At 38.4% G+C, this 12,666-nt stretch overlaps 1 protein-coding gene across 5 annotated transcripts in view; it reads right to left on the minus strand.

The window, feature by feature from the left end:
* Xxylt (Xyloside xylosyltransferase) overlaps positions 1-12,666 on the minus strand; it is a 167,718-nt gene that overhangs the window by 102,152 nt on the left and 52,900 nt on the right. The window contains exon 4 of one of the 5 annotated variants that reach the window (XM_019052956.2): positions 2,216-7,221. The exons of 2 other annotated variants lie outside the window; for them this stretch is intronic. In XM_019052956.2, coding sequence (XP_018908501.1) covers positions 7,015-7,221 — 207 coding nt within the window. In that variant the 3' untranslated portion in view covers positions 2,216-7,014. Of the gene's footprint in view, positions 1-2,215; positions 7,222-7,704; positions 7,881-10,126; positions 12,664-12,666 lie in introns of those variants that run through there. 2 more of the 5 variants (XM_072297142.1, XM_019052957.2) reach the window with 2 other exon arrangements.

The raw sequence follows: 12,666 nt of genomic DNA on the forward strand, positions 1-12,666 counted from the left end.
TGTAGGCCATAATCAGTAAAATCTCAATATTAAACAAGATGAGAGTCAAACCCTTCCGTTTATTTTGAGATAATTTTGCGGGTGGAATGCAATACTTCTGAGAAGTCTGTGAACTTTCATGCGGTACTTAAATTTCATATTGCATCCCTGATAAGTGATGATGACAAAAAATCTTTGAAAAGAAAAAATGGATCCTGAGGACGGTTGCTGAAGACTCATTCTTCTGGCTGCTGTTTTTTCTCTCCTACAATGCAATGATAAACGGCGAAACTGCAGCGTTTTTCTTAACGGGAGAAAACGTCCTTCACTTGACTATCAGGAATTATAATGAGCCTGTTGCACCATTTTTTTTTTTTTTTTTTTTTTTAAATTGCTTTGATCGAAAGAACTAAGGCTCCCGATGTCACAGGAATTTTCCCGGAGTTTTTTGATCACCGGAAACCCCCAAACAGTCAACTTAAAAACGCCTCAACATTCGGATTTTCAAAACGGTCACTTTTACGCGGTAACGGATCCGCCATACTTGTGACGTGAAATGGTACGACAGACCCATGACAGACCTGGTCTTTTCATCACTTACAATGTATTTTCGCGTAAGGAATTGGCAGCCGCTTTTCAAATCCAAATATCGAGTCAATCTATGATTTTTTGAACAAAATGGAATTCAGAAATGGATTCCTCGTACGTTTAAATGGTTAAGACCTTCATTAGATAAATAAGAACCGACGGGATAAACCCCATTTTTAGGGAAGACTGTAGTCAATGGGCGATTGTTTACATCTGCTTAGTGGTAACAGACATGGACATCAGCTCAATATTTAGCCATTTTCATGAGTTTTTACTCTTTCGTCACTATTTAAAGGTAAGTTTCTTTTGTAAATCAATTGTTTAGTGCCTTAGGATCATGTTAAAAGCTGTAACAGTACACATTGTTACTTATTGATTCAGAACATACTCCGGCAGTCCAACGCTCAAACCTGGATATGGCAAGTCAGTTGTTATTTCTTAATATTTCACCCTCTAATGTTTCACTGAGGACACCAAAATGATAGTATCAATCATTGATCATAAAAAAAAACTTACCTTTGACAATACTGATGAGATGAGGAGACTGGTATGTTTTAGATGGAGGCAAGGAAAGTAGACGTAGGATCCTTCTTCGGTTACCAGACTTATCGATTAATTTTTCTGTATCTATAGTGTTACATTGAAAACACACAGGAATTTAAAGTAACATAAGTTTATAAAACGTGGGAACGTTCTGAATGATATTGAGAAGTTTGTTGAGGAGTCAAGAATGATTTACACGCATTGAGAGAACATCCATGATTTGAGCGTTGGACTGCCAGAGTGTGTTCTGAATTAATAAGTAACAATGCGTACCGTTACAGCTTTTAACATGATCCTAAGGCACTAAACAATTGATTTACAAAAGAAACTTACCTTCAAATAGTGACGAAAGAGTAAAACTCATGAAAATGGCTAAATATTGAGCTGATGTCCATGTCTGTTATCACTAAGCGGATGTAAACAATCGCCCATTGACTACAGTCTTCCCTAGAAATAGGGTTCATCCCGTCGGTTCTTATTTGTCTAATGAAGGTTTTAACCAGTTAAACGTACGAGGAATCCATTTCTGATTTCCATTTTGTTCAAAAAACCATAGATTGACTCGATATTTGCATTTGAAAAGCGGCTGCCAATTCCTTACAGGAAATACATTGTAAGTGATGAAAAGACCAGGTCTGTCGCACCATTTCACGTCACAAGTATGACGGATCCGTTACCGTGTGAAAGTGACCGTTTTGAATGGGTCGGTTCCAAAAACAGCTTTTTTTGAGTTTGAGAGGTCATTTCAAGTTTTTTTAGTAGAGCCATTGTTCTTTTCGACAAATTTGCCATAGGAATCAGGCATCAATTTGCAAATCCCCGCACCTTGCAGCAGGCCCATTAACTTGATGATAAAAATATTTAAATGTTTGCCTCAAGTCCGTTCAAGGGGGTGGATCTCCCTCGCACTCCGTAAGTTCAAAACACCCGCGCACAATGCGCCGCCATCTTTGTTGTACGAGCTCGATTCCCAATCACGCACACGGCCCCGAAGGAGATTCGGGGTTACCTAACCGCCGAATTCCAACGATTGACCATTCAAGTCGCCAGTCGGAAAGATTCACAGTATGTTTGTGAGATTCAATGAAAGTTTGAAACGGCACACTTCTTGGATTAATAAATATATTATTTAATCTGAGAACAAAATTATAACCTCAAGCCATGATTCCAAAAAAGACTGTCACAAAAAATTATCCTTAAAACTGAATTCTACAAAACTAGGATCCTTAGATCGAACACTTATTTTATTCACTTGCTTGATCGACACATACGTTAAGTAGTTGGAGGTTCTTTCTCTTTAAAATATCTAACTTCAGGTTTGCCACAGGACTATGCAATGGCGCAGGAAAAATTTCAAGATTGTTTCATATGATATCGACGGTGAAACTACCAGACCACGTATCTCGTTTGCGGTGTTTAAAAATCTCCGTTCACATTTTATTTTTTTTTAAGGAGATCAAATCAATATCATTCCTTACAGTTTTCACAGATTTTTCTCTGCACAAAGAGGAAAAATCATGTAAGTTTTCACGAATTGACCTTGAGTAGTTTTCTATTTAAAAAATAATGTATGACAGGAAGTCTGCGACGTCGCAAACCGAGATACGTGGTTTGGTAGTTTCACCGTCGATATGTTTTACCATTCAACGGTTATACCTATATGATCTCCTGAGTAAGATGAGGTTTTAAAATCGAACTTTCGAAGTTCCGATCTTGAGAAAATCAGGCCTGAAAATTGCATTCTCTGGAAGTTTCACACGCAGAGTGTAGTGAAAGAGCAAGCTCGTTTTTCCTCGTCTAGCACCTGTAGAGTCAGTTCAAAACCTCCGCTCTGCACGCTCCGCATCTTTGACTCAGCGTCAGAGCCACTTCTCCTTATCATAATACATGGGTTGTCCCAAAAGTACTGCACGTTTTTTTTTTTTTTTTGGACGAACGGTAGCAGATGTCAAAATGCGGGTTGTGTAGTCTTAAAGACCGAGCAATTACCAATAAAACAAGACAAATCCGAGCTCTCTAAGTCAACAAATGACCAAGTTACAGTGTTTTGAAAATGACTTGTAGAAGGGACCCCTACAGAATTTTCAGCTTCTTTTCTGGAAAAAAAACAAAGAATTAAGGATTCAAGTGGTTTTATTAAACAAATTTTGCAGAATCTTACCAAGATTACTAGCATTTACTCTCCTTCACTGGACCACTGGACACTAGTTTCCTTCTCAAAATACCTTCTATCACTTGCCACACAGCGCCGCAACCGTTCTTCCCACTTCTTCAAACATGTTTTTTTCGAATTCCTCTTGCCTGATGTTCTTTAAGAAAGTTTCAACAGCACTTTTTATCTCGTTGATGGAGTTAAACTTCCTGCCTCTTAAGCCCTTTTTCAACGTAGGGAATAACCAAAAATCGCAGGGTGCAAGGTCCGGGCTGATACCATGTTGCCAACTTCATTCGATCGCGACGATTTCTCTGTAGAATTTTTGATTAATCAAATCTTTGTTTTCTCCAGAAAAGAAGCTAAAAATCCTGGAGGGGTCACCTCTACAAGTCATTTTCAAAACACTGTAACTTGGTCATTTTTTGACTTAGAGAGCTCGGATTTGTCTTGTTTTATTGGTAATTACTTGGTCTTTAAGATTGGAGTACCTTTACAGACAGAGTATGGCCATTTCTGTTCCGGTTTTTCATTGGCCGCGAGCGAATAGGCTGACACGATGCTCTCAGGACCGTAAATAAACAAACAAGATGGCCGTTATCAGCAAGCAAGATTGAGGTTATGCACATCTTACATCCTCCTGTGATAAAGGTGAAAGGCAATTTAACAATGTTTTCATGTGTTTTTCGTGTGCTATTCGTAGATATGCTCGTTTAAATTGTTACTGCCGCATAATTGAAATTTTTGTCAAATTTAGCTTCTCATCGATGTTACGGTGAGCCGCCATCTTGTTTGTTTATTTACGGCCCTAAGAGCATCATGAAGCCTAAAAACTCGTTGACCAATCAAAAAGCGGAACAGTTTTCCTGTAGTAAAAAGATACGAATGGCCATACTCTGTCTATAAAGGTACTCTATTTAAGATTACACAAACCGCATTTTGATATCTGCTACCGTCAAAAAAAAAAAAAAAAACCAATCAACTCGTTGTTTTTTTTCCAGAAAAGAATCTGAAAATCCTGTAGGGGTCCCTTCTACAAGTCATTTTCAAAACACTGCAACTTGGTCAATTTTTGACTTTAAGAGCTCGGATTTGTCTTGTTTCATCGGTAATTGGCCGGTCTTTAAGACTAAACAAATCGCATTTTGATATCTACTACCGTTCGTCCAAAAAAAAAAAACGTGCAGTACTTTTGGGACAACCTATGTATGTGTTGAATTGCCGGAAAAAGAACTTTTCAGAACTGCTCCTTTCGAGATTGGCGTATACAAAGTTCGATTTTAAATCTCATCTTAATCAGGATAACAGGGTTATCCAAAAGTGGTCTAGTATCTTCATTCCTAATTTACACAGAAATTTGAAATTTTGGGGATGTTCCTCGGTCAGAAATGGCAACTTTTTGGTCAGGACTAAAGAGGTTGTCCCATTTTCCATAGGAAATGGCCGCAAGAGTTTTTCCATCCATACTTTCAGGAATCATAACGTATCATCGGAGAAGCCTAAATCCGGTGTCATTTTTCGTCTAGCCCCCCAGGGGGAGGGGGGGTAGGGGGTCAAAGGTCGAACGCTCCGACCGCTATAACTTTTGAACGAATCATCGAATCAACTTGATCTTGGACTCAAATTAAAGCTCTTAACGAGACCTTTCATTTGATGTATAGTAGTGTCTATTTTTGGTAATTTTTCAACGTAAAAAAAATCATTTTTTGATTTTTCGAGCCTAAAAAATTCAGTTTTTCGGGGTTTTCTCTAATTTAGAACGCATGAATCATTACAAAAACCAATTTATATGAAAGTCCTTGATTCAAGCTTTAAAACGAGCTATCGTTGAACTTTAGAAAATGAATGGTTCAAAAGTTATGACCGTTCAAAGTTGGCGTGGCGCGCTATTTTCGAAGCGCGCGGAGTGTATACTCGCGTGCCACCCCTCCCTACCTTTCCCCCTGGGGCCCGCTTCAGTTGATAACGGATACAGAAAGGTTCAAAGCTCCTTCCACCTAAAGAATGACCAGTCATTAGTGTTAAATTACTTTTATTTCTAACGAAAAAAGGGAAAAGAAAATAAACTAAATGCTAATAAACGATAAGACGCTGGCATACATTATTTTTTCGCCCCCCCCCCCTCCATGATTTAATATTTGATGTAGCCAAATCAAGCTTCTTTTACCACAAAATACACTCAAAAGCTGAAGATAATATTCATAGGGTGTGGTACGCAACTAGCCGACCAGCACTTGAACACGCATTTACTACTGAATATCTCTCCCTCACCTCTCTCCGATCTATTTCTTATTTTATGAGATCTTATCTATATTATTTTATGAGAGGCTTGATTTGGCTATATCAAATATTAAATCATGGAGGGGGGGGGGGGCGAAAAAATAATGTATGCCAGCGTCTTATCGTTTATTAGCATTTAGTTTATTTTTATTTCCCTTTTTTCGTTAGAAATAAAAGTAATTTAACACTAATGACGGGTCATTCTTTAGGTGGAAGGAGCTTTGAACCTTTCTGTATCCGTTATCAACTGAAGCGGGCCCCAGGGGGAAAGGTAGGGAGGGGTGGCACGCGAGTATACACTCCGCGCGCTTCGAAAATAGCGCGCCACGCCAACTTTGAACGGTCATAACTTTTGAACCATTCATTTTCCAAAGTTCAACGATAGCTCGTTTTAAAGCTTGAATCAAGGACTTTCATATAAATTGGTTTTTGTAATGATTCATGCGTTCTAAATTAGAGAAAACCCCGAAAAACTGAATTTTTTAGGCTCGAAAAATCAAAAAATGATTTTTTTTACGTTGAAAAATTACCAAAAATAGACACTACTATACATCAAATGAAAGGTCTCGTTAAGAGCTTTAATTTGAGTCCAAGATCAAGTTGATTCGATGATTCGTTCAAAAGTTATAGCGGTCGGAGCGTTCGACCTTTGACCCCCTACCCCCCCTCCCCCTGGGGGGCTAGACGAAAAATGACACCGGATTTAGGCTTTTCCGATGATACGTTATGATTCCTGAAAGTATGGATGGAAAAACTCTTGCGGCCATTCCCTATGGAAACTGGGACAACCTCTTTCGGGAGGTGACTCCCTCTGAGAAGGCGGGGGGTAACTTCCGTTTTTCAAATGGCAACCCTCCCCCCCTTTGTGACACTTCATGCGAAACGCAATAAAAAATAAAAAATTTGACTCAAACCGCAGGTCAAATCGTTGATTTTGACGGCCAGTCTAAGTTCAAGATAATGGAAGTTTGGCATCTCCGTTTTTATTGACGGACTAGGATAACACAGTAATCGGGGGTTCTTGGGGACGAGAAAAACGATTCTGGCAAAATTTAACCGGGAAATCAGTTCTTTTCAAAATGAAGGAGGTCAAGAAGGCGACCTAGAGCCGGAAATAGATATTTAGGCTGCTTTTCTGTGGATTTGCTTGAGACTTGGTATCCGGAAGTATTTCGGCACGAAAAAGACGTACCTTTCAGTGGATTCTTAAAATCTGACAGACTTCAACATCGCAACGGAAAAATGGCGGGAACTTGGTATTACGCACGCTTACTGATGGATTCGCATTAAACTCGGCCGCAATTTTGAAAGTAGTTAGCATTACACAAATTTAATGCGAAAGAGTCACTTTTTTCAAGCCAGAAACCACCAGGGCACCAAGTTTCATGCGAATCCATCAAAAACTGTGCATGATACCAAATTCTCGCCATTTTACCGCCGCGATGTTGAAGTTTTTCAGAATTTTATGACGCTTACACTAAAGGTATACGGGTATTGCAATTCCCATGATAGACATATGTTGATGTATTGCACTTGGCAAACTGCGCAGAAATATCTTTATAACCATGATTCGTCCACCAACTACATAGCTGACGGTTCCAGCCACATGGTAAAATTTTAATTAATTCAGGATACTCCATGCCTAAGACAGTGTAAAAGTCTTGATCTCCTAGATGACCCTGAAATTTATAGAATGAAATAGTGAGAAAAAATCAGCTATTTGATGCATCATTTTTCTGTTGGAAGCACGAAAATACTCTCTCCAGAAAAATAATAAAAAACTCAACATTTTTGAGAAAATTCAATATGTCATTAAAAGACCTAAAGAAATATCTTCTTGAACAAACTCGGTATAAAAGTGTAAAAACAATGAAAAGAATAAATACATAAAAATCATGTCGCAACGGTTTTTTAAATTGATTGCTGGGCACTTTCCAGAGCTGATCTCAAAAATAGTATACATTTTTCCTCATCTGATAGACAATTCTTGCAGACTCTGTATATATGCTGTAAGTCACACATCTTCAGAAGTCACTTTTGCCCTCCCTTCCTGACATCCAAGTTAACTAAGGGTACTCCGTTGACTCTTCTCAGACTTTAATTAAAGCTCTTCATTCCAATGAAGAAACAGCACTCACTCTATGCCCTTGAAAATTAAATCTTGCATTTCTGATAGTGACGCCTGAACAGGAAGATTAATTTCGGTCAATGTCGATAGTGCAACTGATAAATCATGTCTCATACATGGTAACAATGCAGATTTTTGAACATCGAATGGCTAAAATGATCTTCATGATCCAAAATTTTGTGTGAATTTTTTGCCCGTACAAAAATTTTCCTGAAAATTCACATGAAAATGTCAAATAATAGTATATTCAAAAAATAGAACATGAGTAGCAATTTTGAAGCAATGGAATCAAGTTACACAGCTCTGAAGCTTCACAGTCCATATATGGTGCGATATTTGTGTGAACACAACTAATTCAATTCAAGAAAGAGGGCTTTTTTACCAAATAGGTGCAGATATTCACTTTTTAGATGACCCCCCTTCATACCCATGACTTTACAAACGAAGCGGGAATGACTTAAAATGAATAGTGCTGTATGTTAAGTTCTGCCTTTGGCAACACCACAACATGCATGACGTCATGCACCCTGTGACAGATCGCAGTTGTTCATTTGCTCTTCACGAATACATCCTGTCTTTCTCCGTACTTGTTGGTTATCGTCATTTACCTTCCCTATTTTTCACTGTGTAACATGGCGCAGTCAAAGTAACCAAGTTCTTTAACGTACTTTTGTTTGAGTATCGATCCTACAAAAGCCTTGAGAATGCCTGTAGAACGTGGGTAAGAGTGAAAGTGAGACGCGAGTGTGAGAGCCTGAAAGTTTACGAGAGCCTACCTTGGCTATTACTAAGTTTGAACTTAATTCTTTAAATCGAATAAAAGCCGTCCATTTCCCTCTGAATTTAGTGTTCAGCACCGTTTAGCTACGGGAAAGAAAGAGCGAGAAAAATCTTTTCATGTTCATAATGTCACAGCCGATTTTAAATTAGATACCGGTGGTAAAGTGAATATGTTGCCTCATACAACTTTTAAATTGATCAACATCCCATCAAAGGCAACTAATGGAATCCTCAAAGGAATTGGCAATACAAAATTTAAAACCGACAGAAACACCAAAATTACAGTGTACTACTTCTTTTGGTACGGAAGGGACTTATGGCTTTTTCCTAACTGATTAAAGATTATTCTACCTCTCCTTCTCTATTGCTAATGATTGTTACATATCTTCTTTAGATCTATTAATTTAATATATTTAAATGCTATTTTGTATGTATAGCACTTAAATATTATTAATTATACTCTTTTCTCTATGTATATTATTCTACCTCTCCTTCTCAATTGCTAATGATTAATATACAGGGTGGCCCAGACCTACCGTACCAGGCCTTTTTTTCGGTTAATTTGGGTCGCACGAAGTCCAGGATCGCGGGGATGAGTAGGGAATCGACCCTAAGAAATCCGAATTTCATGGTCCCAGAGCCCCCCTGGCGCCCCTTGGGGGGTAAAGGGGGGGGGGGGGTCCGTACTTCAAAAGTTAGGGTTTATGTCAAAATTTTGAAATTATTTCATCGGAATCAGAACGTACGGAAAAGTTTAACTGAAATCGACACCAAGAAATCCAAAATCGGCCCATTTGTGTCCAAAATACCGACCCCTAAAGGTGGGGGACAGAGCCCCCTTTCAAAAAAATTCAAGTTCGTTAAATTGACAGGGAGACTCGGAAAAAATGTGTATTCATGGGTAATCGACCCCAAGGAATCCGAATTTGAGGGTCCCGTTGTCCTCAGAGACTTTTCTGATGGGGCACAGGGGGACTCTAAACTTTTAAATTTTACCGGTGTGGAGGTTACCCCTGTGCCCTATCAGAAAAATCTCTGAGGACAACGGGACCCTCAAATTAGGATTCCTTGGGGTCGATTACCCATGAATACACATTTTTTCCGAGTCTACACGTCACTTTAACGAACTTGAATTTTTTTGAAAGGGGGCTCTGTCCCCCACCTTTAGGGGTCGGTATTTTGGACACGAATGGGCCGATTTTGGATTCCTTGGTGTCGATTTAAGTTAAAATTTTCCGTACATTCTGATTCCGATGAAATAATTTCAAAATTTTGACATACACCCTAACTTTTGAAGTACGGACCCCCCTTTTACCCCCCATGGGACGCCGGGGGGGCTTTGGGACCATGATTCCTTGGGGTCGATTCCCTATTCATCCCCGCAATCCCGGACTTCGTGCGACCCAAATTAACCGAAAAAAAGGCCTGGTGCGGTGGGTCTGGGCCACCCTGTATATATTGTTATACCTCTCCTTCTTTATTGCTAATGATTGTTGAATATCTTCTTTACATCTATTAATTTCATATATTTAGATGCTGTTTTGTATGTACAGCACTTAAATATACTTAAATATACTTGATAACCAAGACATGAGCGCCTTACTAGGAATGAAAGCTTGAAAAGAACTTTATTTAGTGCCTTGCAATGTTGATTCAATTGATAAAGAGACAGTTGATTACAAATCTGAAAAAGTAGTTTTTATTGAAAAACATGGATGGATTTCCCGGTAAAGCGAAAACTCCAGGTACATTATAAGGGGTTAGGTCGGACATGGATCTAAGCATAGACCCACCATATTATATCCTTTACTTTTATTTGATGAACTTACACAGAAGCTTGACAATCTTGAGAGAAATGATGTTGTATATAAAGTTCCAGGAAATGAAAACTTAACACGTGTGAGTAATCTCTTAATACGTGAACAGATGATGATCTCAGCCTGTGTTTAGATCCCAGAAATCTAAATAAATGTTTGGTGCTGCAAAACTTTAACATCCCTCCAATGGACGGAATAGGTGCTTAACTCGCAGGAAGAAAAGTCTTTGATTTAGAAGATAATTTTATTAAATTGAATTGGATAAATACTCTAGCAAATCGTGTATTTGTGTACGTTTCAAATACCTTTTGATCTTTATAGAATTCAAAGATAGAAGATTACCTACCATTTGGGATCAATTGGCTGCCAAGTGTTTTCAAAAGAAAAATCATGATCTGTCTAAAGGTATTCCAGGAGTAAATGTATTTAATGGAGACATACTAGCAGGAACCAAAACAAGGCCAGAACATGATAAAAAAGCTAATAAAGTAGTTAAAATTGTTCGCAAATTTAATGTGAGCTTTAAAAATTCCAGTTCAGCAACCCCAAAGTTGAATTTGATGGATTTGTAATTACTGAGTTTGGGAGAGAAATTGATCAAGAAAGAGAAAAATATTAGCCTTAAAAGCAATTGAAAATCCTTTTTCAAAGAAGGCATTAATGACTAGAATGGGAATGTTCGATATTATTGGGAAACTAGGGGGCTCTGCCCCCTGGACGGTGCTTAAGCGCCGTTAAGCCCGCGTCGCAGGCCCAATGTACATATGTACAAGCAAAAATGTTCTTCCATTCTAATACACCATAATGTGCTTGAGCTGCATAGATTTCAATTTTTTTAACGTAACACTCAGATTTGTAAATGAAGAGGAATAGCTGGATGTACATGATTTGGTATTAATAGAGGCATTAAATTGACGGCTAAGCTCGAGAAACATGTATCTCAATTTGCGACGTTGTATACTTCTAGTCATACTTTTTCTTTTTTTTTATTGAAAAACTAATCAACGTGCTAAATGTTTTGAAAACGACTGTGATTTCACTTCTGCTCGAAGAATATTCTGTGAAAATTTAGAGCGATAAAATTGGCTCCTTTCCCTTCGAAATCTTAAATTGGATGCGGAAATCTTGGTACACCTTGGGCAAGGTACGTGGTTTTCGACTTTAGCCATCGGTATGCAAAAAAAGCTCTTATGATATGCAATATATAGCAAAGATTGTGGAATCTGGCACATATTTTTCCGCGAATCCAGCTCTCATGCATTTTTATATTTTGACAGAAAATGTTCGCTGAACTTTAAAAAATGTACTTTTTGACATTCTTTCACATCGGTATTTTGAATTTAACTTTTCTTTTCTTCTTTTCCTTTGAGAAAGGACATTAGTGACAGCATAAGTTACTGGAGAAATTTCTATTTATTATGTTATTTTTAAATGCTTAATTAAAAAAAAAAAATCGGCTGACGACCGTTAAGAGTTAATCATATTTGGTCCATCCTGACGCGACGCAGCGCCTGACTTCTCACTTTGTATCTGCTGTTAATATTAATGGAAATTCAGCAATCAAGTATTGACCAATGCCACAATCGAAGCCGGAAGAATGAGGAAAAATTGAGTAAAAACCTTATACCTTGGACCTTGAACCCTGAACCCTGAGCGATGCACTGTTCCTCAACTCTCAGCATAAGGAACCTTACACGAGGTTTTCCATTGTTCTATTGTTTATTCGAGTCACTCAGGTAGCATCCCACACCTCGACGTTTCTAGCGGGAACGACATATCTCTCACACTACTAAAATTGGACATAAGTTACAGGAGCTTTAAAAGCTCTACAACATTAAGAGTTCCGGGTTTCATAACTTTTTGCACGTCTTCAACTATTACAGATGACATGTAAAAATCATCCTTATCGGTCCGGTAGTTCGTCAGAAATAGTGCTTCCAAGATTGATAGTAGCTGTATATTATAAAATATAGATGCTATGGCTTGGCAGCGTTGTGGTGGTTGTGATGAGCATTTTGAGGTTATGCTCAGTGACACACTGGTGTTAAATTGGTAGGCACTTTTAGTTTGTATACTAATTCAAAACTTAGAGATACAATTTTCCATGAGTCACCTAGATACGAATTAGCGCAAGAAGTTCCATGAAAGGAGCACTTAATTTTAAAGAACAAATTAACTTTCCAGAGCGACACGGATTACGTATTTACACCATTGGCTGTCGCCAAACTCTCCCGATCGGTGCCCGTCCAAAAAGGACGGCGGGGAGGGGGAGGGTTAGGGTAGGGTAAAAATTCAGCACTGAGAACCTGCGGTTTGAAATGTGGCATTGCTTTTCTTTTGATCCTCAGATCAGGATCAATGTTTGAAAATCGCATCCTCGTGCACAAACATAATGCCTA

Source organism: Bemisia tabaci, chromosome 2 (genome assembly GCF_918797505.1).
Source record: "Bemisia tabaci chromosome 2, PGI_BMITA_v3".
Taxonomy (NCBI): Eukaryota; Metazoa; Arthropoda; class Insecta; order Hemiptera; family Aleyrodidae; genus Bemisia; species Bemisia tabaci.